Raw genomic sequence first — 27,440 nt, 5'->3', positions numbered from 1 at the left:
ATAGCATAGTAGAACAAAACATAGCATAGCATAACAAAACACAACAAAACATAGCAGAACAAAGCATAGCATACCATAACAAAACATAGCATAACATAACATAAAACAAAGCATAGCATAACAAAATATAGCATAACAAAACACAGCAAAACACAACAAAGCATAGCATAACAAAACACAACAAAATATAGCATACATAGCAAAACATAGCATTGCAAAGCATAGCAAAACATAGCATATCAAAACACAACAAAACAGCATAGCAAAGCATAGCATAACAAAACAAAGCTTAGCATAGCATAACAAAACATAGCATAGCATAACAAAACATAGCATAACAAAGCATAGCATAGCATAACAACACATAACAAAACAAAGCATAGCATAACATAACAAAGCATAGCTTAGCAAAACAAAACATAGCATAGTAGAACAAAACATAGCATAGCATAACAAAACACAACAAAACATAGCAGAAAAAATATAGCACAACATATTAAAACATAGCATAAGATAACATAAAACAAAGCATACCATAACAAAACATAGCAAAATAAAACATAGTATACCATAACAAAACACAACAAAACATAGCATAGATAACAAAACATAGCATTGCAAAGCATAGCATAACAAAACACAACAAAGCATGGCAAAACAAAACATAGCATAATAACCTCATAGCTGCTATGGAATGTCCAGCTCCAGTGCGGGACGTTCCATTGCGCAGGTGAGGTTCGAACGTTCAACGGCCGACGGCAGCACTACGGAGGTAGTGGTGCCGTCGGCCGCTGAACATGTGCAGCACCTAAGGGGATAAAACATAGCAAAACACAACAAAACATAGTATAGCATAACAAAACACAACAAAACATAGTATAGCATAACAAAACACAACAAAACATGGCATACATAACAAAACATAGCATTGCAAAACATAGCATAACACAACAAAACATAGCATAACAAAACAAAGCTTAGCATTGCATAACAAAACATAGCATAACAAAGCATAGCATAGCATAACAAAACCTAGCATAACAAAACATAGCATAACAAAACATAGCATAACAAAACATACCATAGCAAAACAAAGCATAGCATAATAAAACAAAACATAGCATAGCAAAGCAAAACAAAACATAGCAAAGCAAAACAAAACAAAACATAGCATAGCATAACAAAACACAACAAAACATAGCATAACAAACCAAAGCATAGGATAACAAAACTAAACATAGCATAGCATAACAAAACATAGCATAGCAAAACAAAGCATGGCCTAATAAAACACAACAAAACATAGCATAGCATTACAAAGCATAGCATAGCAAAACATAGCATAGCATAACAAAACAAAACATAGGATAGCAAAACAAAACATGGCATACAGCATCCCTCCGCACCACCACAGCATCACTCAGGGGCACCACAACATCACTATGCGCTACCACAGCATCACTGAACGCCACAGCATCACTCGTTCGCCATCACAACATCACTCAGCGACACCACAGCATCAATCTGTGCAACCATTCAACAACCCCTGGTTCAAATATGTTCTCTCAATGTTTCAAGCTTTATTACAAATGTAACAAAAAGATGTTAATATTTCACTTCTGGACTTGGATTTTCGTCACAATAAAATACACTGAACATAATCTTCACAAAAGTTATTTACAAAAGTTTAAGCTATTGCCATTATAAATTACAATAACTTTTATTTAAGTATTAATTATTAAAAATAATTAAAAGCCATTGTTATTTGTAATATCAATACATGTAAGTCACGTAAATACAACACATATTGCATTACAAATGCTATAGGTGTCACATTTGCGAAAGTTATAACTATTGGCATTGTAAATGACAAAGCTATTAATTTCGCTATTTTCAAAAACAAAACATAAATAAAACATTTGTCATTTACAATACCAATAGCTCAAACTTTCCTAATGCGAGACCTATTGATGGAGAAGTGTGGCTCAATGGTTAGAGCGGCAGACCCTGATGCAGAGGTCTAGCCCGGGACCAGGGTTCAATTCCCCGCCTCGGCGGGTCTTGGACTAAAAAATTCCACGGACCTGATAATTCTCGCCTCGGTGCCTATTCTAATCATAGAGTCCCACTGTGCAACTCTGGGCAATCGCTTGCTTAATCTCCACAACGGCCCCCACGACGCTAAGGATGCCTGGCCTTCACGCTGGGGGTGTCCAGGAGTGGATGCCTCACAGGGAAAGCCAGGACGGGTTCCACAGCGGTATTTGTACAAGCGCCTTGAGACCCTTGCGGGTGAGTAGTGCGCTATACAAGTATCAATTTACATTTTACATTTTACATTTACATCGCATTGCAAATGCTTGTTTCATTTGAGGTTTACATGTGTGTCTTTAAAGTATTATTTTGGTGAACTTCTGCCCACAGCTTTTTATTTGTGAGTCTGTGTGCATAGTGCTACCACGGGTGGTTCATTCTGCTTACATTTGTGGTTAGGTTTATGAATAGGGAACTATGTGGTTGTCTTTAGGTACATTAGTCATACACCCTCCTCGTTGCTACATCTTTGCGAGCCCATGTTTTAAGCTTCTGTTCCATTTAGGTGGGCACACGCCCCATGCCATAGGATTAGTGTGTGTGCGCTATGGTTGTCTTTCTCATCATTTAGTGTTTGTATGCCACATGCAGATCTCTAAAGTGGTAAGTTGTGCACCACTTCAGTGGTCACAAGCTAAGTGGTATTTATGATGAACACATGTCTCTTTGTGTAGTGGTTATCTTCCAACGTTAGTCATGGGTGTCTGTATGACAGCACGTGTGAAAAATCGTGTCCCTATTCAGTAAACAAACCTAACATGTTATTTAGGTTACTTTTGTTTAGAGTCTTCAGTGGTTGCTGAGAAAATGTCACAAACAACTCTCAACACTAGCCTGTTTTCTGTTATTATATTTTCCCTATAAAGAGATAATGTGTTTTTTTCCTAACTATACTTGGGGTATATATTCCTTTTCCTGCAGAATGAGTTTTGTGTGATTGGTTTCACTCGATTTCGTTTTATGTTGTTTTGCGTTTGGTATCTATACATTCCCTGATGACTTGGATGTTTCTATTTTTTTTGATTGTGTTCTTGTTTTATGGACATGCAGCATGCAACCCTTTGATGGTGTTTAAGAAGTTCCTCTTTTTTTCCTGCATGCGGTTGCCATCATGTGCAACCATCTTAGGTGGTCAGGAGGTGTAGTTCTGTCTTGGATGTTGCTGTTATTTTCTGGTATCATTTGTGCTCTGAGAGTACATCTAAATTGTTTCAAGGGATTAAGTGCTAGTGTTGTTGTTAACTATGACTTTCTGTAAGTTACCTTATTTATTTGCTGTGTTGAAAAAGGGAGGTATGTTGTGTGCCGTCTCCCTTGGTCCTTTGTATGCATCTTGTACAGTTGTGTCATCGTCTTGTGGTTATAGCATAGATGGGGTTTGTCCTACAAGGACCATTAGTACTGGGGCATAATTTTACACCAATTAATTGAAACAGTTCATATTGAATAAATCACCCCAAAAAATCCTGTTTAGTTGCACTGCTGCCACTGAAGATTTCTCGCCTGCATTCCTGAATTGCCAGGCCACCGCATCCAAACTGAACTTAATGCCCTGCGGGACAAGTTCACTTTCAGAAAAAAGACAGACATTGAACTTATCTTCAGGAAAGGACAAAGTGATTTGGTGGAGTGATGGTAATCACACCCCTTGCACCATGTGTTTGCCTGTTTGGTGAAAACGCTCTTGTGGAAACCCTCCTTGTTGTAGGCTGCTTCCTCCGAGCCATTTGAGTGCTTGCCTCCCCCATGTCAAAGTGTCGCCAATCCTCATACTGTGATTTACCTGACTTGATACTCCAGATTAGCTCTTCTGCTTCTTCTTCACATTTTATGAAATGCATTTAGTTGTTCCACATAACTTTTAGCCTGATGGGGAATTATAATTTAACTTTTATCTCCAAAGTCTGAAGTTTGCTACTTCTTTTCACTAGAACCCACTGCCTTTCATCAGTTGCATACATCAGATCTTATCAAACAAGAAAATGTGTTGTACGAAACAGATTTGACCTTTAATGCAGATGAAAGTATAGACTCTTTCACCAAAAAGTTGCAGAAATGAACAAGTATCTTTCCGGGTCTCATCCAGTTTGAATTTAATCGGAAAGGGTCTCTATGCACTCTTTGTATCTCCTGCTCCAAATCTGCTTGAACTGACCCCTTGAAGAGCTCCTCTTGTATCCAGACGTCCTGCTCTCTGCCCCTCCAGGGACCGTAATGATCTTAATATTGCTCCTCCTCGCCTGATTCTCCAGTCTCTAATGACTGGTGGATAGCTGTGTCTTGAGTTTTTAGCTGGACTATCTCACATGAGTTCCCCTCAGCACCCAATCACGTTTTTGCCATCATGTTTTCCAAAGCAGTAATTCTACTTACTAGCTCCTAATTTTTATTTTGTAATCCTTTTATTATGCATTTGAAACCAATATGAAAAATATAAGCAGCAGTTGCGCCTCCCGCCCCTTGTCGCAGTGAGTGTTAAATCGCTGCAATACAGAAAAACTGTCCTGAATGTATGATGTCAGGTTACATATTATCAACTAGATTATGTCTCTTCCCTTCATCCTTGTGTGACCCCCTCCAGTAACTATAGTCTCTTCTATCCAATCATGGGTTTTGTTCCACAAAGTAAAGGTATGCATTTGGGTCCTGATCTCCCTTTTCAGTCCTCCAAATGCTTGTGCCACTGACTCCATATCTTTATGTGCTTTTGGGGACATCCCCATGTCTTGTAGGTAGTTTATTCCTCCTGTCTACACCGCTCCATCTCGAAGCTCCATTCCTGTACTGTTGCAGAGCTCGAAAAATCATAAAAATTTTTACTAGACCTAACTGTAAAATGCTTGACCCGTGAACTGGTCTCAAATTATGTGATTTTAGGCAAATGTTTTGTCTTATAGAGCCGCCTTTTTCTTCATTTTCACATTAGAGAGCATCATATAATATACAAGTTCACTATTTCTGCTGTACAAAAAACGTATTATTTACTACACTAAATGTTTGCTCCACGTATAACCAAAATCGAACCCATATATATGGGAACACATGATTCCGGGCTTGCTTCTTAGTTCACTAATAGCATTATCATCTGGGCAGGAGCAGTAATAATCCACAGTTCATGTTTAAAAACTCACTTTTCATAAATATATTATGAAAACATGATGTGGTAGTGCATTGTCATTTACAGATAGGATATTCTCCATTGAAATGGTCACAAAACTTTCCCCTCTAATATGCAGTTTTACTGATAATAGCGCATAAACAATTTTTGGAAATAGGGTTTCAGCAAAAATATTTAAAATTTGCACATCACCAAGTAAAGTGTTCTAATTTGTTTAGATCTTTAAAAAATATTTTTTTCACCACAGAATTACTGCTCCTGCCTAGATGACAGTTCTAGTAGTGAACTTAGGTCCAGATGTACGATCAGTCAATTTTGCGATTCGCAAATTGCGACATTTTGCCACTCGCAATTTGCAACTCACAAAATGGAATGTACAAAAGTGTCTGAGACACTTTGGCATCTCAAATTGGTCGCAAGGGACCTGCCTTATTAGTATTCATAAGGCAGGTCGCAATTTGCAACCCATTGGGAATGGCCTACAAACACAGGGATGGTGGCCTGCTGGGGGCAGCAGACCCCCATGTCTCTGTTTGATTTTTTTAAAAAGCAACTTTAGTTTTTTCAAATGCAGCTCGTTTTCCTCAAAGGAAAAAGGAATGAATTTCAAAAGAAAAATAAACGTTTTCTTTTATTTTGTAAGGGCAAGCAGTGGTCCCTTGGACCACTGTCTGCTCTTAAAAATATTTCTGCACCCCTTCCTGTTTTCCTGTTTGCAAGTTACTTACCACCTACTTGAAGTAAGCGGTAAACTTCAAGTGTTTTGCGACCAAAACAATAGTACATACCATTCAGACTCGCTATTAGGAAACGATGCCCTTGGCACGTCCCTTCCTAATAGCTTCTCGCAAACACTATTTTCCAAGTCACCTACTCGCATAATAGCGTTTGTACATACCACCACCCTTTTTACGGTCGCAAACGGGCCGATTTCCCGTTTGTGGCAGCAACAAAACAGTTGTAGATCCAGCCCAAAGAGGAAAGCCAGGGATCATGTGTACTCTACATATGGGCTCGATTCTTGTTATACATAGAGCAAACCTTTAGCCTTGTAAATAAAATAAAAAAAATTGGACAGCAGAAATTGTGAACTTGCATATTTGAAGGTGATAATAAAGACAAAGGCTGCTCCATAAGACAAAATATTTGCCTTGGACCTCACAATTTGAGACCAGTTCATGGGTCAAGTACATTAAAGTTAGGTCGAGTAGATTATTCAAGTTACTAGACCTGCAGGTCTAGTAAACATTTTATGATTTTTCAAGCCCTGCACCTGTTCCCTCACTTTATGTCTAAAGGTCAGGCAGCCAAACACACATTGGCGATTGTGTTTTGTGGAGCTATTGGGCATGCAGCTGGACTGGTCAGGGGCCTCAAAGCAGTTGATGACCTGCATTATGCTGTTCACCAGAACTTTAGCTAGCATTTTAGATTCAATATTAAGAAGAGATATTGGCCAATATGAGGCACAGCCTACCAGCGCCTTGCCCAGTTTGGAGGTCTCTTAGCATTACAGTCTGCGTTCTGAAGGCATAGAATAGGTCCCTCAATGGTTATGCCACAATATTTTTTATGCATTTGAAAGAATTCCAGGGGAAACCGTTCGGTCCTGGTGATTTCCTACTTTTCAGTTCGAACAGGACCTCCACAATCTACCCTTCTGTAATATGTTCTTCTTGGGATTGTCTATCCGAACTCTTTAACTGCAAGACCTGAATATTGGTTACTAATTTACGCATGTCTTTCTCAGCTTCCAGAGAGGCGTAGGAGCAAATAGGTCCTAGATGTATTGTGCAAAGGTTTGCGCTATACCCTCATCTGTGTCTGCATTATGCCTGGGGTGTGCGGATCATAGAGCTCCATCTCTGGCCTTTCTCCTTTTTTGCTATCCGGGCCAATAATTTCCCTGCCCCTAAATCCTTCTCTGTTTCTCCATGTAGAGTGTTCTAGCTTCCTGGTGCAACATCTGCCTGTGGTTTTCTCTGAGTTAGGGCAGGCGATCTGCCATGTCTGGATCAGGTGTCCCCACATAAGTCTCCTCCCACAGCTGTATCTCCTTCTCTAGTTCCAGTACCCTTGCCAATCTATTGCATCGCTTCCCTGTAACGTGGGAGAGTAAGCAACCCCTTAGTATAGTCCTGTAGGCTTCTCAGAGAACCATCTCGGAAACCACTGATCCCTTGTTTAATCAAAAGTAATCTACTGTTATGTCCTGTACATATCTTCGGGTGACCCAATTTATCAGTTCCTAGGGGTCCAGCCAGCACGGGTGTGCCCGCCTGGTCCCAGAGTTACATAGACAGCAGGAAATGGTCTGCAACACCTCTTGGGGGAGTGGTTTTCTTTTGGAATCTGCGCTGTTGCTACTAAGAAGTAATCCAATCGTGCCAAGGAGTAGGAGTATTGCCTGACGCCTCTGTGAGTGGCCTGCCAGAGGTCAGCCAGCCCCAGGTATTCCATAAACCTACAGAGGCGTGTGTCATCTTTGGCTGTCGCCCCTGTGTGAAGCACCCTGTTTATGTCACCCTGTAGGGTGAGGTTAAGGTTCCCACCCATAGCAATATATAAAGAATTTTAGCCAGCCAGTACCCCGTCTTCTTCAGGCGCTCCCCCTTGGAGGCCATGGGGCAGGTACAATCAACCTTTCCCTATTCCACATTACCTGCTCTGCTTCCCAGCACCCCAGGGGGTCGACCCATGTTTTGACCACTAAGAACGGGAGAGACCTGCAGACTAGGATCCCAATTCCTCTAGACCCAATGGAGTAGTCTGCATGGACCTAGTTCTTGTATCAGCATCTGCCCAGGTACGCACAGTTATTAAAAGTTAAGTGCATCTCCTGCAGGTGAGATGCACTTAACTTCATCACTTCCCCTCGTTTCAGCTTATTGCCTAGACCGTTAACATTCCATGATAGAATTTTAAGGTAGGTGGCTCCTTTCACGACCAGAAGCTCAGTCTGTGAAATCTCTGGGAGTTTTTCAGGTGTTCCTTAATAAGCATCTCAAGCCCCACAAATCCATTGTCACAGCACTCTGCTGCAGCCCCTTAAATGTCCCTATTCCACCCGCCCTCCCTGCCACCTCATGCTGTGAGTTTGTAACTACCCACCTCCTCAATGCCGGGTTGCCCATCACCCACCTCAAAATGTAACATGCATTACCAGCCGTTTAAATTGTTTAACTAAGCGTGGCCCATAGGGGGTTCAAGCCCCTCTGGCATGGTCTGTGGCCACTTATCAGCAGTCTGTTTCAAGTTGTGAATCACCTGCCCCATCCATTTGTCCTCATCATTACAGGATCTCGTCTTCAGTCATGTGGGTAAACACGGACAGGAATGACTCCTCCGTTTCCCCTCCATAAACAACCATGCCCTCGTCTGATTACCCAGACTCTCCATTCACCGTCTGTAAATTCTGGTGTATAGATAACTAATAACAAGATTTGGTATAATAATTAAAGGGTGAGCTTACAGTGAACTAATGCAGTGTTGACAGGTAGTTTGGGTGCCTGTTTTTATAAAAAAACTTCTTTGTGTACATTGTGCCGCAATAAAATGAGGAATTTATACGATAAGGAGGGATGTTAAAATTAATAGTGTCTAACAATAAATTGTGCTGTATAACCATTTGTTTTTAGCGGTACAAAAGGGGGTGGTGATGGATGGAGCATCTGAATCAATCAAACACTCACACCCAGTCAAAAGATCTGGGTTTAATCCATCACCGTTCTTTAGCCCACTCTGCCACCCCAGTTCAGACATGGCTATATGCAAATCAGTCTGACCCTGTGCCTCATGGGAACAGTCCAGCCCGAACTGCCAAGCCATGTCTTCCCTGGACCGGAAACAAGCTTCCGAGGACCGGTTTCTGGCATTCCAGCCGTCTTCAGCCCGGCTTGCTTGAATCCAGTGGCAAAGTGAGCAAGGGACTTACGTCTGAGCATACCCTGCCACACTTATGGTGGCCAAAAGCGGTACAAAAGGGGGTGGTGATGGACGGAGCATCTGAATCAATCAAACACTCACACCCGGTCAAAAGATCTGGGTTTAATCCATCACCGTTCTTTAGCCCACTCTGCCACCCCAGTTCAGACATGGCTATATGCAAATCAGTCTGACCCTGTGCCTCATGGGAACAGTCCAGCCCGAACTGCCAAGCCATGTCTTCCCTGGACCGGAAACAAGCTTCTGAGGACCGGTTTCTGGCATTCCTGCCGTCTTCAGCCCGGCTTGCTTGAATCCAGTGGCAAAGTGAGCAAGGGACTCACCTCTGAGCATACCCTGCCACACTTATGGCGGCCAAAAGCGGTACAAAAGGGGGTGGTGATGGCGGAGCATCTGAATCAATCAAACACTCACACTCAGTCAAAAGATCTGGGTTTAATCCATCACCGTTCTTTAGCCCACTCTGCCACCCCAGTTCAGATGGCTATAGGCAAATCAGTCTGACCCTGTGCCTCATGGGAACAGTCCAGCCCGAACTGCCAAGCCATGTTTTCCCTGGACCGGAAACAAGCTTCCGAGGACCGGTTTCTGGCATTCCAGCCGTCTTCAGCCCGGCTTGCTTGAATCCAGTGGCAAAGTGAGCAAGGGACTCACGTCTGAGCATACCCTGCCACACTAATGGCGGCCAAAAGCGGTACAAAAGGGGGTGGTGATGGACGGAGCATCTGAACCAATCAAACACTCACACCCAGTCAAAAGATCTGGGTTTAATCCATCACCGTTCTTTAGCCCACTCTGCCACCCCAGTTCAGACATGTTTTTGTATGATAATGCTGTATCATTTGGTAACTCTGTGTCTCTTTATGTAGAATCTGTCGTGAAGAAGGTGTTTGTATTCCCACAAAACCGAAACGCCGCGTCGACATTTGTTCTCCTGAACAATTTTTAAATACAACGTTGTGTTTTAATTTATCTTAACAAATTAATGTATTATTCTATGATTATTGTGTTTTTGTATGATTCATGATTTTAACGTACCAATGATATGCTAATTAATAAAATGTATCTTTGGTTTTACCACAATCCCTTGCGAACAAAAACATTTTTTTGTGTTTGATCATTATTAAGTTTTTGTCTGATTTGGAAAAAGTTCCTGGCACTGGATGAATGTTTAATATACTGTCAACACTTGCAAATCTCACCTCTCCCTTAACCAAGGCTCATAGAGTAGGGTTACACCATTTACCCTGAAAGAACTTGTTCCAACTGGACATGTTTATATAGGACCATATTCAATATCCTGGTTGCTGTGCGGGACATTGCTTAGTTTTTTTTCAGCTATACATGTAACCCTAACGTATTTGCCACGTCTCGTAGAGATGGATAGCAAATGAGTACAGCAGTTTTTAGGTCTCGGCTAAAGACGCGCGTAAGCGCGTCTCCGCCGAGATCTTATGTCACCGAGCGTGCTTCCCAGGAGACACTCCTGGCCGCGCGCAGGCGATTCTAAACTGGCACCGCATTAGTACGAGTGCTGCGCGAGGCTCCCACACAACACACGCATACATAGAAACAGAAGCGCTCACGCACGCACATACATACAGAACCCCCCCACTCATACACATACACACACACACACACACACACACACACACACGCGCGCGCGCGCGCACCGGCCCCCCCCTCTCCCCTTTAACTTACTGCTCCGCACCGGCAGGGAGAGTTGACGCTGCGGCTCCTATCCCGGGACTCCCTCTTGGTCAAGGGAGCCCCGCAACACGCGTGCAACGTCCTGTTGTCGGCCCCGGGGGCTCTCCACGCTCGCAGGAGCCCCGGGCCGCTCCACGCATTTCCTCCGCCTGCCTCCTCTTCCGGTCCGGACGCGGCTCCGCCCCCGTCACAGGCGACCTTGCCTGACTTCCGGTGCGGCCGCGGCGGAATTCCGGGGGCAGTAAGTTATTGTATATTTGGCTGCTAAATGAAAGCGTGTCCATCTGCCACTGACATTTAAATTTACTAAAAATATGTGAATATGCCCTAAATCCAAATGTAAATTTAATTTAGCTAAAAACTATTATTATTTTAAGTGAAATTAATGTTTTCATGTAAATCAGAACCCATGCTGAACAGTTTGTTTCGGCATTACTGTTTGCATGTCATATTTTTATCTTTTTGAAGGAAATGTACTACTTTTGAGTAGAGAAGTAGTCTAAAGCGTGATTTAACACATGCTGCTCGAAATGTGAACTTGGCGTGGTACAGACAGCTTCAGTGTGTTTCCTTGTTTTCTCTGTTTTGACATTATGCACTAGTTCTACTTCTAGCTGTGGAAGGAAGCTGTAGTGAGTGCAGAGTAGTGAGTGCAGAGTAGTGAGTGCAGAGTAGTGAGTGCAGAGTAGTGAGTGCAGAGTAGTGAGTGCAGAGTAGTGAGTGCAGAGTAGTGAGTAGTGAGTGCAGAGTAGTGAGTAGTGAGTGCAGAGTAGTGAGTAGTGAGTGCAGAGTAGTGAGTAGTGAGTGCAGAGTAGTGAGTGCAGAGTAGTGAGTGCAGAGTAGTGAGTGCAGAGTAGTGAGTGCAGAGTAGTGAGTGCAGAGTAGTGAGTGCAGAGTAGTGAGCGCAGAGTAGTGAGCGCAGAGTAGTGAGCGCAGAGTAGTGAGCGCAGAGTAGTGAGCGCAGAGTAGTGAGCGCAGAGTAGTGAGCGCAGAGTAGTGAGCGCAGAGTAGTGAGCGCAGAGTAGTGAGCGCAGAGTAGTGAGTGCAGAGTAGTGAGTAGTGCGTGCAGAGTAGTGAGTGCAGAGTAGTGAGTGCAGAGTAGTGAGTGCAGAGTAGTGAGTGCAGAGTAGTGCGTGCAGAGTAGTGAGTGCAGAGTAGTGAGTGCAGAGTGCAGAGTAGTGAGTGCAGAGTAGTGAGTGCAGAGTGCAGAGTAGTGAGTGCAGAGTAGTGAGTGCAGAGTAGTGAGTGCAGAGTAGTGAGTGCAGAGTAGTGAGTGCAGAGTAGTGAGTAGTGAGTGCAGAGTAGTGAGTAGTGAGTGCAGAGTGCAGAGTAGTGAGTGCAGAGTAGTGAGTGCAGAGTAGTGAGTGCAGAGTAGTGAGTGCAGAGTAGTGAGTGCAGAGTAGTGAGTGCAGAGTAGTGAGTAGTGAGTGCAGAGTAGTGAGTGCAGAGTAGTGAGTGCAGAGTAGTGAGTGCAGAGTAGTGAGCGCAGAGTAGTGAGCGCAGAGTAGTGAGCGCAGAGTAGTGAGCGCAGAGTAGTGAGCGCAGAGTAGTGAGCGCAGAGTAGTGAGCGCAGAGTAGTGAGCGCAGAGTAGTGAGCGCAGAGTAGTGAGTAGTGCGTGCAGAGTAGTGAGTGCAGAGTAGTGAGTGCAGAGTAGTGAGTGCAGAGTGCAGAGTAGTGAGTGCAGAGTAGTGAGTGCAGAGTAGTGAGTGCAGAGTAGTGAGTGCAGAGTAGTGAGTGCAGAGTAGTGAGTGCAGAGTAGTGAGTGCAGAGTAGTGAGTGCAGAGTAGTGAGTGCAGAGTGCAGAGTAGTGAGTGCAGAGTAGTGAGTGCAGAGTAGTGAGTGCAGAGTAGTGAGTGCAGAGTAGTGAGTGCAGAGTAGTGAGTGCAGAGTAGTGAGTGCAGAGTGCAGAGTAGTGAGTGCAGAGTAGTGAGTGCAGAGTGCAGAGTAGTGAGTGCAGAGTAGGGAGTGCAGAGTAGTGCGTGCAGAGTAGTGAGTGCAGAGTAGTGAGTGCAGAGTAGTGAGTGCGTGCAGAGTAGTGAGTGCAGAGTAGTGAGTAGTGAGTGCAGAGTGCAGAGTAGTGAGTGCAGAGTGCAGAGTAGTGAGTGCAGAGTGCAGAGTAGTGAGTGCAGAGTGCAGAGTAGTGAGTGCAGAGTGCAGAGTAGTGAGTGCAGAGTAGTGAGTGCAGAGTGCAGAGTAGTGAGTGCAGAGTGCAGAGTAGTGAGTGCAGAGTAGTGAGTGTGCAGAGCAGTGAGTGCAGGTGCAGAGTGGTGTGTGCTGTTTAGTGCAGAGTGCTGTGTATTGGCAATGTAAATGACAATGCCATTTATTTATGATTTAAAGAAAAAAAAAGAAATGTCATGAGCAATGCCAATTGCTCTACCTTTAATGATGCCGAGACCATTGCATTGCAAATGCTTGTTTCCAACAGCCAATGGCGATACCTAATGTATAGGTCATTACATGTGTCCATGTCAGGTATCCCTGCTATGAGCGATTTCAAAGGAAATAAAAGTCTATTCAATCCTACATTTCAAAGGGATAAATCTCAATATTATACGACTTGAGAACATAACATAAGATTCACATTTTGTAACTGTAACTAAGGAAACCAATTGGCACTAGGAGTAGCAGTGTGCCTCGTGTATGGGGTATGTATAAGGGGCATATTGCATGTCTGCTGTCTCAAAAAAAAATTCTTTACTACAATCATTCTTCCAGGTGCTGCTTACGTTCCAGAATGTTGTTTCCGGAATCTCATCAAGGGAGTTGGTGCTTCTACAGAAAGAGCAGAAGGAACTTCATGCAAATCTAATGAAGGAAAACCACCAAATTTTGAGTCACGGGGTAAAGTCGCACTGAAAACATTTTGTGTAGTTTGCAAAGTCCAAGAATTAACGCATACTTTTCCTGTTTACGGATCTCATAATGATGTTTGGAATAGTTCTTTGAACTTTCCTTCACTATCTGTGTGGATATTGTACTTGCATGGTTGAAGATATTTCTTAAAGTGGGAGACAAAAGCCAGTTGCTTCCAATTGTGTTTGGCACCTAGATCTGTTATTTGACGTAAAAGGAATAAAGAATACCACACTAGCTCCATCATAGTCACAGCTGCTGATGGTCTCAGTTTTGGGGGTTTATTCTAGTAGGTTCTACCTCTCCTAGGTAAGAGGTCTGGCAGGTCCATTGGTAAACATCAGGGAACTTCAGAAGGCAGGGCTGCCGTTTCGTTCTCTTGCTCAGAAAGGGAGATTTTTGTGGCTTTTCTAGGAGACATAGGTCAGCAGTGGGCAACACGTGTCCACTTCCTACAATTTATATTGTGCTTCTGAGGTTAGCAATGAATGTAGGTTTTGGCTGATACATTCCTTATCCCAATGTTGAAGGTTTGATTGTGGCTTAAGAGAGAGAATGGCTGAAACTCTTTGGGTTTGGATTAAGGAAAAATATTGCCATCCAGTTCTCATAGTTCTCCAAGCCCTGCTCTTCTCAGGGGATGGCCTTGTATCTGTCTGCCATCAACAGTTGGAAGCCGTTATAGACCATCTGCTCTTCGGGGTATTAATTAAGAATGCATGTGTAGTGTGAATGTTTTTTTTCCTTGCACTATGTACACATTCTAGCCTATTTCCTCCCTATCATCATCCCCCACACAGTAACAGAAGCCTACAAGATGCACCTACAAAATGGCTGCCCCTCCACTGAGCCCATTTACTTGACATTACCATTGAATAGATAATAACCACAACTGTTATCCACGCTATTACTAGCCTCCATCTACTACTATTTATAACTACGTATATATTAATTTTCATCTAACATTTGTCATGTTACACACCAATGTCTCACAACTACTTTCAAGTGGATGAAGATTAACCATCTGAAATGTAATTCTGAAAAAACAGAAATACTACTGCTAGGGAAAGGGAATTCTTTCTCTCCCAAGACCTGGTGGCCAGTTGACGCCACCCCCACCCACCCCATTCCCAACACTGTCAATTCTGTTTGAAACTTAGTAATTCAATTTGACGCCACTCTATTTTTTAAACAACAATCCCTGGCAGTTGCTGGTACCTGTTTTCACATTATAAAATGGTTTAAAAAGTCTTTGACCTGCTTCCCATCGCTGCCTGACAGACAGTTGCTGTGGCACTAATCACGTCCAGACTTGACTACTGCAACAGTTTGTATGCAGGTACACATAAGTCAGTTTTTCACAGGCTTCTGATGGTCCAACATGCAGCTGCATGCCTAGTGTTGAAATGGCCTAGAAGTCATCTGCATCAGCAGCCCTAGAAACTCTCCACTGCCTGCCAGTTCATAAACGAGTCCTTAATCACTTTCAGGACAGTTTATGCCACAGACCTTCACTATCTCCGAACCAAATTCAGGCATTATGCACCCACTCGGAACCTCAGGTCGTCCTACGCCAATTTGCTGAAGGTTCCAGCGGTCAGACTCGTTTTTAAAAGCAGGGAAATCATTTGCAGTAATAGTGTCTAAGGCCTAGAACAAACGTCCATACAAGCTTCATCAAATCCAATCCGAGACTACTCTTTCGCGTCTTCTATTCCTCTGACATGGGTTCGTCAGCCATGTTCTCCTTGTTACCACTTAGCGCCATGATGCTCCTTGGAGTGGTAGTTGTGCTATATAAGTGCTCAATTACATTACATTACATTAATCAATAATCGTGTTTCCACATGCTTACCTTTAAGTTTGTCCCCACCTCACACACCTGTTGTGAAGGCTGTCATTGTTTAGGATTGCTACTCGTGTCTAATCTCACTTTTTTTTAGTAATTAAACTCCCCATATTTACACTATCTTCCTATCGTTTCATGATTGTAGGAGCCGTAGATTACTTAGATATTCCCTATAAATAAATTTAAACAGGCCATGTGATTCGAGTTTCAGTCTTTTCATTTAGAGTAAAACCATGCTTGTGTCTGCCAGTGAATGGTGAGAACCGAAACAGACTGCACAATGAAGACCATTCCCCAGTGAGTGAGATGGGTACACCTCTTTTATCACTAATCATACTGTTTTTTCACACACATGCAAATATGTCCACTGAGGCTGTTTGTGCCTTGAGCATTGTATTTCATTTGATGTACTTTTACTCATGACGGGTTTCTTTTTTTTTTTTTTTTTAACTTTATTTTTGTTGCAGACAATGATAGCATATAACAGTTGCGCCAACAGCCACAGGATAGCAACGACATTACGTCAAAAAAACATACGTCTGTATACACGGCCCATCAGCCCACAACCCGAGGGCCGGGCGGCGGTAACTGGTAACATGTAAGCCAGGTCATGGACCTAGCCCTGTAACTGCACGGCAGGATATTCTGGTCTGCTTTTTCGGTTTTCTTTAATACAGGTTACCCCCCAACTCCCCAAAGAACCCCGCCCCCCAAAACTACGGCATTCATGACTAGAACATGTGTACACAGGTCGTTCACCTCATTATGGCACTCCTATTGGCAGAAATAGCAGCGGTCGTTGTGTAAATTAGGAATGACACCTTGAGATACAAAACATAATACTTCCCAGTTGTAACCTACATGTGCGTGTACGATCAGGCACTCCCCCAACTCACCGTTCTCTCCCATCCTCCCCACCGCCCTCACCGCCCTCATCCTCAGACTCTGTTTCCCCAGGGGTGAACAACTCCGCACTCGTACCATCCGAATCTTCGGCTGCCTCACCCACCACTCGCATCATTCTCCACGCAAGCAGGTCGTCCTGCAGTTTTACATCTCTCCGCACGGTTTGCATAAAGGTTTCCTCCGCCAGGGACCATTCCCCCACATCTCTAAGCCAATTTGACATCTCCGGGGCCCTCTGTCCCATCCACGTGATGGCCACCCTCCTCCTTGCCAGTACTAGAAGTAGCTGTAACATCTTGTAGGGCAGAGTACACTTCCTGGGCTTGGGGACTAGGGCTAACAAGCAGTGAAGGGGGGTCAGTTCCATCCGGAGTTCAGTAACTCTACAAATGTGCGCCACCACCGACTGCCAGAAGGCGTAAACCAGTGGGCAGTCCCATGCTAGATGAAGAAAGGAGGCCCCCGGTGCGCCACACCTAGGGCAGTTATCGCGCTTGTCCGGGGCAATACGCTTTAAGGCAACCGGAGTCACATATGTTCGGTGCAAGAAGTTAAAGTGTGTCAATTTGAACCGTGCGTTGCACGAAACCTTCCGGGTGAGGGTACCAATGCGTTTGCGCTGTGTTGGGTCTAAAGCAACCCCTAGGTCAGCCTCCCAGGCCGCCCACGCCGGAGGAACCGGTGGGATGGAGTCCTGCCGCATTGCTGAGTACAGTAGCGTTATCAGCCTCCTGCCCCTACCACAGGAAAGGATAATATTGAGGGTATGGGACATAGGGGGCACATCAGGGCATTGCGGCCAAGTATCTCGTGCCATTGCATGGAGGCCCCTGTAGTGTAGGAGCTGTCCCTCCCCGAGTCCGAACATCTCCGTCGCCCGTTCGATAGATAGGAACGTGTCGTCCGGGTAGAGATCTGCCAACAGCTCGCACCCACCCGCTCTCCAGTCATGGAAGGGCATGTGTACCTCCATGTCCACCACTGGGGCCATGATCCATATCGGCAGCTCCCTGTGAAAGGGGGCCCTCCGTAGGATTTTTTCCACAACACGCTGCCAAATGGCTGCGGTGTGGCGCACTATGTACGGCAGTGCCGCATCCGCACCCCTGCCTCGCATCAGGGCCATCTGTACCGCCCTTTCATCCGCACTCCCCGCAAGGAGCCGTAGTTCCCAGGTGTCCGCGTCTGCGAACCACCTGGCAGCTGGCAACAGCTGAGCTGCATAGTAGTAGAGGTCGAATCTCGGTGCCTCCAACCCCCCCTCCTCCCAGCTGCGGACCACCGTGCGCAAGGCAACTCTACTACGCCTGCCCGCCCAGAGTAAAGACGTAAGGAGAGTATTACATGACGGGTTTCTTTACCTTTTTAAGGCAGACCTACTGTAATACGTTAATTGGAAGTAACATTTCCTTTTTTCTATTAACTCAGGTTGATTTGGAGAAAAGGTAGCAAGGAATTTCTGTATCTTTAAATTAAACGATTTCTTTTTTAATTAGTCTTTGTATTTTTTATTTGAGGGTGGTTTATTGTAATTTTAGATGACTTTTAGTGTTCTGTCCAAATCGGGGCTAGTAATCCTTCAATGATACGCATTGATTGTGAGTAAACGTGTTAAGATGCTGTGTGTCTTTTAATGTATTGAAAATTATATTATAGTATCACTCCAAGAAACAGAAGACAAAAACCTTAGGTGAGAGGAGAATAGGAGATTTAAAATTAATTAACAAATATATTGTAATTAAACACTAGGTACCTATATTAGTATTACTATTATTGAACGTTTTCAGAAACCTTATGTGCACTATCAAGGTTCCAGGTGAGTACCTTCTGTACCTTTACCCTACCTCTCAGAGTTCAGCATTATTGCCCTTTTGGTACACTCTCTTTGATCAAAGCTGCATACATGACTTATGTATGGAAGAAACACCTAGAGAGGGCGTCCCTGAAATTAACCCAGTTAACTGGGGCCTTGCGACCGGAGCACTGCCTTTCCTATACCAGGCCTGTAGCCCCCGTACTTAAGTTGTGTAGCTGCAAGGTAGTGAGTAGTGTGCTCTACGGGGCAGAACTCTGGGGCACTACAAATGTTAACATCCTCTCAACAATAGAAAACAAGTTTCTTAGGAGCCTGGTATCACTTCCACAGAGCACTCCCCTCCTTCCCTTGAAACTTGATATGGGTATCAAGTCTATCAATGACCATGTGAACTTGCGTCCATTGCTCTTCTGGCATAGATTGATTACAACCCCCGAACTGATGTCCTATGCTGCTGCTTATACAGAAGTCTCTGCCTAGGACATAAATCATAAAATCGGGTGGTTTAAATACATAAACGCCATCCGGGCAGACATAGATGTGCCTAATGAGCTAGAAGGTCTTCCGCCCACATACTCCAGGGACACACTAAAATCTCAGTTTGGGCATGGGTAGAACAGACAAATTTCTTGAAAATACGCCATGGCTCCTTAACTGATATGTGTCGCTGATATTAAATTTGGCCACAGGCTAGAAAGTTATCTTGATTTCATAAAAGTGCCGGCAGACAGAAAATTGCACACTCAATTTAGATACGGCTGCCTACCTATTAGTGCTTTAACTAATACTTCGCTGACAAATACATCGCAGCATAAGGGCTGTCCCTCTTATCCATGCCCTAATGAAACAACAGGCCATGTATTCTTTGCCTGTGCTGCCTATGCCAGACCTAGAAGGAATTGGCAAACTCCGGTATGTCGACAACTCTGGACACATAGCCATAAAGATGCCTTACGCATTTTAAAGTCAGATGTGAGACCACTTTATGCTTGTCAACAGCAACATTTCTAGGTCAATTTTGGGCGATAAGAAGGAGGGCACCCGTTTGGTGCAAATTAAATATTTCGAGATCTAAACGATCAGACCAATCGGCGTGTCTTTTGCACTTTGGATTTGTAAATATTTGTTTTTTAAACTACTATTTTAAACTTTTATTCCTCTATCGGCATGGGTTTTAAAATGGAAGTTGTTGTGCAATTGGGTTGTATATTTGTAAAGTTACATTGGCACTAGCCCTTTAGCTTTGTTTTTGATAGGACAAAGCACTCAAATACTGAAATTTAGCTTGCACCTTTAATGTATTCATATTTTTGTGCTAAATTAATTGTGGATGTACACCCGTTTTAAAATTCCAAGTCTGTATAGGGAGTATTTTATAGTACCTTTTTATCCTGTTTATTGTAATATAAGATTAATTTGCTTACTTCTTTTATGGTACTGTAAAACCGAAATAAAGACTTTTGATGTTGATGACTTATATACAATTTAATTATTAATTTCGTAGCTCCTAACTATGATGCATCATTATTTTTTATCATTCGTAATGGAGTTTCCTTTTCAGCCTGTTCTCTAGGGCAAGAGTCAGATCTCTGCATGATGGATGACTACTCCCTGAGAGGAAGAACAAGCCCCCACAGTCCCTGCTCAGGTGAAGTATACATGTCTTTAGTTGGTTACATTACTACAACAGGACAGTTCACCTTCCTAATGCTAATGACCAGTAGACCTGTTTCGAGTCCATGCTTGGCTGGCATTTTTCATGGGACACCTTGTGATGTCAGAGCGGGTACAAATACCAGAGGCGATCTGCAGCTCTCCGCCAAACAAGAAAAGCAGACGAGACACTAAAAAATTCTGGAGGGACAGAGAGGAAGCAGCTTCTCTGCTTGTTGTGCTCAAGGTGAATATAGGAGAAAAGTGAACAGTTGCTAGAGTTAAGAGCATTGAACAGCGGCCTGCTCAAGTTCAGTTTTCAAGACCATGATACCTATTTGGTCTGCAAAGCTATTAGCTGTGCTAGTTTTCTGCACAGTCTGCTGTTAGTATGGCATTGTAGCCATAGAAATACCATATACGTATAAGGTGCAATTCATGGCATTTCTCTATTTCTTTCGCGGCCCAAAGTACGAAAATCCCTCTGACCATATGCTTTGGGTGTTTGGTAAAAGTGTATGATACAGCTTGCTTAGTGAGAGGCTTTGAATGTTCGATTAATATGTTAACCAGGCAAATATCTATTTGCCTTCATGGTGTGAAGGTGATTTGATATTACAGGGCCTGGATGTATAATATTGTGATACATTTTTATAAGTTTCCTTGTATCTAGGGCCCACAGTATTCTTTTTTTCCGTTACACAAGCAAAGGTTTGAACCAACTCACCAGTTTGAGCGGGAGAAACAAGGCTGTGACGCGCGCAAGTCCACAACGAGATATCATGAGTATTCGGTAACAACCAAATCTTGATAAAGTTTCCGGAATATGTGTAATTAATTTTGAGTTAGAGGAACACCTTTCTCTGAAGGATGCAAGCGCGCAAGAAATACACACTATCATTTTAAAAGGCTTTATTAAGATACTACAACCCGGTTTTAGTGCAGAATATATGTAAATTGCAATAGAAGATATAAACATTCTGATGAAATAAATAAAGGCAATGTAAATATGAAGAACATTTGCAAGTTAACAGATGGTAATATTTAAATTCCATTTGCCCTAGCTAATGTCTATATCCGTACCAAAATCGTGCTGAAAAATAGGAGCTTCCTAGCTGGCATGAATGTCTACCTGTTCATAGCTCATGTTTTCCCAGTCCGCAGGCTGGCCGGAGGCAAGGCCGCTCTGGATCTATGCTTTGTTGTCCTCAGGATGCCCAGGGGCGAGGCCGCTCTGGATCTATGCTTTGTTGTCCTCAGGATGCCCAGGGACAAGGCCGCTTTGGATCTATGCTTTGTCGCTGTTCTTAGCAAGTGTCAGGATGCAGCATTAATTCAAACTTTTTCTAGTAAATGCTCCTTCTAGTAAACCTGAATCTTCTCTCCCTGAGAGGCTCTTGCACTGAATTTATATGATGTTTCTCAGCATTATTTCGAGAAAAAAAGAGTCCTGTGATCAATGATGTAAGGTGTGAATGAAAACATGTTAATTGTCCTGCACATTCATCTAAAACAACTTTTTTTCCGCTAAATATCCCACTGCATGAATATGACATAAATTATCGATACATTAATATTGCGTATTGTATGTAAATGACAATGAGCATTCAATTAAATGTATGCTGTGAGGGAACTTGCAAGCAATTTACTGGCCATTTGAACAACCATTCCCAGATAGCTTCAGCCTAAAAAAACCTCTCCCTTTTTGGCTGTTTCTCCCAGTGCTTTTCCCTAGGTACCTCCCTAGTGTTTCTCTGTGGCCGCATTTCCCAAATCTTCCTCAAGTGTCTTTTTGTCTGTTTTTGCTGTTTCTCATTCACAGTGTGTATCTGAGGTGACCTTGCTCTTTTGTAGGTTTCTTTGTATAATTATTCCTAGGTGTCTCCTTGGCAGTTTTTTGGTTTTTTGTGTTTGTGTCTGTTGTCTTTTTTGCCTGTCACTCCTGCACCACATATGCCTTTACCTGCTGCTTTGACTAGCTTCCTGTTGTGTTGCCTGGGGTCTCTCCTTCTGCTTTTCTTTCTTTGTCATAGTGATTCTCTTTGGCTGTCTCTCTGTTGCTTTTTCTCCATGAGTTTTTTTCATGTGTTTGCTTTGGGAGTCTTTCTCTCTTGTTCTCTCTTTCTCTCTCGCAGTTACTCTGACTGTCTCTCAATGACCGCCACTCCCCGTTGTATACCACAGGTGTCTTTCTCTTTGGTGGTTGTGGGGAATTGTTGTCAGCAGTAGTAGCTCCTCCAGATTGCATCTGCAATGTTAGCTGCTCAACCATAACCCACCACCTACAAATTCTTAGCTTCTCTCTGTTCTTTTCCTAGTTTTCTAGCTTTTCTTGCCCACAATCATATTTTAACTGTCTCCAGTATTCCCTGTTGGAGTTTTGGAAGCGGGCACTATCTTCTCTTATGGTGGTGATCTGCTTTATTGTAGTGTGCCCAGATCTGCAGCGTCTACTGCCTTCACAGCCACTTTCCTCTTGAACCCATACTTGCAGTAAGGGCCTTAGTTCAGTTGCAGGACGTTACCGCACCGTCATTGCGTAATTTTCTCATTACAATACATATTTCCAGGTGCATATAAACTGGTTTATTGAGTTGTTACAAGCACACACTATCCTTACTTACTCACAGAAAGGAAGGTATCCTGCATTTACGGCTCATCCTCTAACAGTGTCTACATACGGCTGCCATACTGCAACCCACAGCAAGTGGAAAACAACATCTGCAAACTCCACAAGATATGGCAATCAACCACATTCTGGTTCTTGATTATATGCACTAGATGTCAGTGGTGCCTCTCCTCACTGTTAAATGCAGCACCGTAGAATAAGTTAAAAGCTTTGCCACCCAACACCATGGTTCTGAACCCCAAATCCCTGTCACTCCAGTTTTTTAGTAAACATACTGGACCACACACATTGACACCAGCTCATAAGCATCTTTGTTTTATAAGCTACTTGCGGAGCTCAAATTTGTAAAGTCTGCCACTTTCGAGCCCCATCATTGGCAATGACAAGCAGCTTAACATCTTCATAACCTATTCATAGGTCACTGTGCATATTCTGCCAAGTAGATGTGAACTGGTTTGTGTTTACTAGTGAGTTCAGATTTGCCCTCCTACAAAATCCTGGTGGAAGCCGTATGACATTCATATCTTACATTCACTCGCTCACACCAGCAACTCTACTATACACAGCACAGTAAATGCCTCTGGAAGGCATGTTGTGTCTTAACAATGTGCACAAAACTCAGTGGGGTTTCTGCTCGGAGACTGTAAGCCATCGATATCTAAGGAACGATATTTAGCGTTTGTCTGATGGTATAGTCAGTCAGAATGTGAAGGATATCCTGTCCACCGTGTTACAAGCACAATAGACTTTAATTTGCTTATAATATGCTGTCCGGGATATTTGCCATGTTTGTGAAGGATATCCCATCTGCCAAACTCTAAATTAGGTCCTACATTTCCTCAAGTGAGTCCTTGAAAATCTGTTAAATGTTTGGACCTATAATCCGAAGGCAGGCACTTACTAGCAACTTAGTATAGCAGACAGTTACACCAAAACCAGCAGACAAAATGTTAAAAGAGAAGTTCCTTTTCCAGGAGCCTCAAAATAATTAGAAGGTCCTCTGACTCCTAGCCCCATCCTTCTCCTGTGACACCTCCTTCTTATGCAATGAGTTACTGCTTCAGGCACACGGGACCAGGAGAAAGAATTGCTGCTATTTTATATACTAATTGGGGAAACCAGTGGGAGGGCACTGACCACGAAAACATCAAACGCCATATCCAGAAAGAATCGGATTGGGGAAATTCTATGAACATCAGAGAGGTATCCTGTTGATGCCTAAAATGAGTGTCAGTGGAGGCCTTAATCAACCGCAGATCACGTGGAATCTGTGCAGGGCATAATCTACAGTAAGTGACTGTGAAATCAATGAATGTAATGATATGAGTGGGGATGTGTCAAATAATCCTCTTTAGCTCCTTTGACTGACTGAGATCCCTCTCTGATGTTTCCCATAGTTAAAAAAGAAGACCTCACCATAGTGCTGGTCTCAGACGGCATAAAACAAGAGCAAGAGTCCAGTCCTCTGGACGATCAGCATCACAAGGAAGTTAAGAACATTCAAAACTCTGCAGGTAAGCCACCTCATTCTAACAGAATTACAGGATAGGAAACTAGTCACAGCAACCCAAGGGATCAATGCCATAGGGCCCCAGTGTTTGTGCTGATGGAGACATTGAACCTATTGCTTGAACAGCAGTAGGGCTGGAGCGCTTTGTTTTGTGGTGTCGAGATGATTGCACAAGTAACCTCTGAGAGTGTGAAGTCAGATTCTGCTGTTTCCATTTCAGTGTTGGAAAGTTAGTCTGTTTAGATGTGTTTCAAAACTTTCAGCCGAGCGTCAAAGTCTTTGCTATATAGATGTTTATAGAAATATTTTGGTATGATTTGTTTTTAAGGCGTTCTTCCTCCTTTGTTTTAGGTGGATTCTTTCTCTGTTTTTGAGGATACCTCTGAACATGTGGTTGCAAACTGCACATAAGATGTTAGTCACTTAGTCACTCTGAATGTTTCTTGTCACATTCTTGAGAGTTGACAAACCGGAAGGCATGGTGTGATATGAAAGATGTAGGAGGCTTTAAATGAAAGTGCTTGTGACTTCAGTAAAGTTCCCTTGATAGAGAGTTAGGATTATTTGTAACATTTCCTTACATCAGAGCATATTTGTACTTCTGCAGAGGACTATGGTAACTTTTCCTTGCATTGGTTACATCATGGTACTCTTTGGTGGTACTAAAATGCAGTGAACTCCTCCTGTGCAGGTTAGAGTTTACAGCATCAGGGTAATCTTGCAGTGCCGGTGTATGTTTTACAGAGGTAGCATACTGGTAATCTTGCAGTACTAATGTAGGATATACAGAGGTAGCATATTGGCACTCCTGCAGTGCTGGAATAAGATTTATAAAGGTAGCACATCCAGAGTTCACTTATGGATTTTACATGTTTATGAGTTTTATGTTTTCCCTTTCTGTGTTTCTCCAGTATTGGGTTGTCTTTCATAGATTCACATGCTTGAATATTCCCCGTCTTCGAAGTGGGAGCCCCGAGGTAAATAAAATAGCATTAAAATACCAATAAAATATGTATATAAAAACATATCACATAATTTCCAAAACCAGAAATACTTATAAGTATCAGGTTAGCATTAACACATAGGAATACATAGGAGAAAAAGAGACACCTTTATAGCATATACATGTCATTATGTTAGTCCAAACTACAGCCAACCAGGCGGAAGCACCGCTCTAGAACCTTCTACTCAGAGGCTCAGGCCCTCAGATTTTCTACCGCACGTCGTGTGAAGGGAGTCTCCCTGAGCTCTGCTCAGTTTTCAACTTCTTCGGGTTTTCTACAGTTTTCTGAGATGTCTTCAAGTAAGAAGTCTTTGTTTCGTCCATGTTCTTCTTGTGGGAAGTTGCAGCTCTTCTCTGATGACCCTCACAAGTGTATTTACTGCCACCATCCAGAGCATGAGGTAGGAAAATGTAAAATCTGCAGGACATTTTCAACCAAGACCCTTAAGGACAGGGAGGGGCGTCTTCTCCTGTGGTTGCAGAGGTTGAAGGATAAGGATTCATCTCTCTCTGATGCAGAAAGCCTTGCGTCAGGTGTGTCCAGAGCTACTTCAAAGCGTAACAGTGCTCAGGAGTTGCCATCTACTTTTCTGAAAAAGAGGAAGCTTCCTCTCCAGAAGACTCCTGTTGTGTCTCCACCACCTCCTGCTATGCCTGCGCCCTCGAGATCTGACTCCGGCGCCCTCAGCTCCTTCTACGCATGTTTCCTCTAAAAACATGCTAAATCGTCGACGGTCGTTCCGATGACGAAATCTGGCGTCTCCAGTGCACTGACTACACCAGTGACGACGACTTGTGCCAGTGGTCCGTCGACGGCGGCTGCGTCGACGTCCTCAGTGTCGACAATGGTCTGCGTCCGCTTTAAATCAGTATCGTCAACGATTCCCATCTCCTCGTCGACATCAAAATCCTCGTCGCCGCTTGCAGTCAAGAAAGCCTCTTCGGCGGCGGGTGCTCCATAGACGTTGGCTCCGTCGACGGTCGTCTCGTCGACAGCAGCTCCATCGAGGACGGCTTCGTCTGCGGCTGTGGTCTTGCCGTCGACTTCCGTCGACGGTGATTGTCCCGTCGACGCTGATAACGTTATCGACGTCTACCTTTGCATCTTTGCCTCTGGTGCCATTTTATTTATCCGCTTCTGGGCCTCCAATGGTTGACCCTCTGCACCAGCGACGACCAGTGCCTCTGGAACAGCTTTCACTTCCGTGTCACTCTCAGCCTCCGTCACCTCTCTTTGCCACAGGTTCGGAGCATGACACCGGTTCAGATGAGGAGGACGATGACAGATTCCGGCAAGCTCGAAGTCCTTCGGATTTAATCATTAAGTGCCAGAATTACGAGGATGAACAGGATGATTCTTACTTCCAGGAGGAGGAACCTTCTGTTCAGGTTCCGGCAGCTCAAATACCCCTTTCACTCATTTAAAATCTCCTATATATGCTGGAGGATTACAATAGACGTTTTCCACCGTCTCATCAGGGATCTCCTCAACCAACGATGCCTGTAACTACAGTGGCTCCTCCCACTGCTTCACTGCCGGAGCCTGCAGTGTCTTCTGCTCCATCAACCTCTATTCAAGTACATGCAACTGTCTATGAGAATGATGACGTTCGCCCAGACAGAGAGGATGGCGAAATTGATGATGATGGTGATGGTAACATGGCGGATTGGGACGACTATCAGGTCCAGACGCCTTCTCCGCCTCTTTCGGTACCGAGCGATTCCCCTCCTGTGGAAATACCTAGTTTTCACCAGCTTATGGAACGAGCGGCAAAGCACTTTAAGCTTCCTATGGTCACGAAAGACCAGGACTGCTTTCTTTATGACTTCAAGAGTCAGCCCTTCAAACAGGTTTGGGCCGTGCCCAGTATTGACTTTATTTGAAACGAAGGAGTCAAATTGATGCAGAAGCCAAATATGCTTCCGGCACTTCTTCCTCGTTTGGAGAAGAAATATAGAGCACCTCAGGGTTCACCAGTTTGCTTGGTGTCGCAGCCTAAACCTGATTCCGTGATCACCCAGGCCGCCCAGCGTTCAAAATTCTTCAGGAGGTGAGAGAGCATCGTCAGAAATTATTGACTGCTCTGTGAACATTGCATGCACTGGTTTTCGGCAGCTTGCGCGGGCAAGCGGTCTTACGTCGGCAGGGTTGGCTTCGTTCCACCTCTTTTCGCCAAGAAGTTCAGTCAAAAATCCTCAACATGCCCTATGACGGCGAATCGCTTTTTGGCCAGCACGTGGACGATGCACTGCAAACTATAAAAAAGGACACCGAGACAGCTCGTGCTCTAGGCACTTTACAATTTCGCAAGCCGCCTTTTCGTGGTGCGCGCAGGCGCTGCACCACCTC

At 43.8% G+C, this 27,440-nt stretch overlaps 1 protein-coding gene across 1 annotated transcript in view; it reads left to right on the top strand.

Annotated features, from left to right (window-relative positions):
• The window catches only part of LOC147700308 (uncharacterized), a 249,147-nt gene that overhangs the window by 174,297 nt on the left and 47,410 nt on the right, over positions 1–27,440 (top strand). The window contains exons 8-10 of the mRNA XM_086935681.1: positions 13,587–13,712; positions 19,857–19,943; positions 23,975–24,091. Coding sequence (XP_086791807.1) covers positions 13,587–13,712; positions 19,857–19,943; positions 23,975–24,091 — 330 coding nt within the window. The remainder of the gene's footprint in view (positions 1–13,586; positions 13,713–19,856; positions 19,944–23,974; positions 24,092–27,440) is intronic.

This window comes from Lissotriton vulgaris, chromosome 8 (assembly GCF_964263255.1).
Source record: "Lissotriton vulgaris chromosome 8, aLisVul1.2, whole genome shotgun sequence".
Classification (NCBI taxonomy): domain Eukaryota; kingdom Metazoa; phylum Chordata; class Amphibia; order Caudata; family Salamandridae; genus Lissotriton; species Lissotriton vulgaris.
The sequence above is the reverse complement of the archived record's forward strand: the minus strand, read 5'-3'. Positions and strand labels throughout refer to the sequence as shown.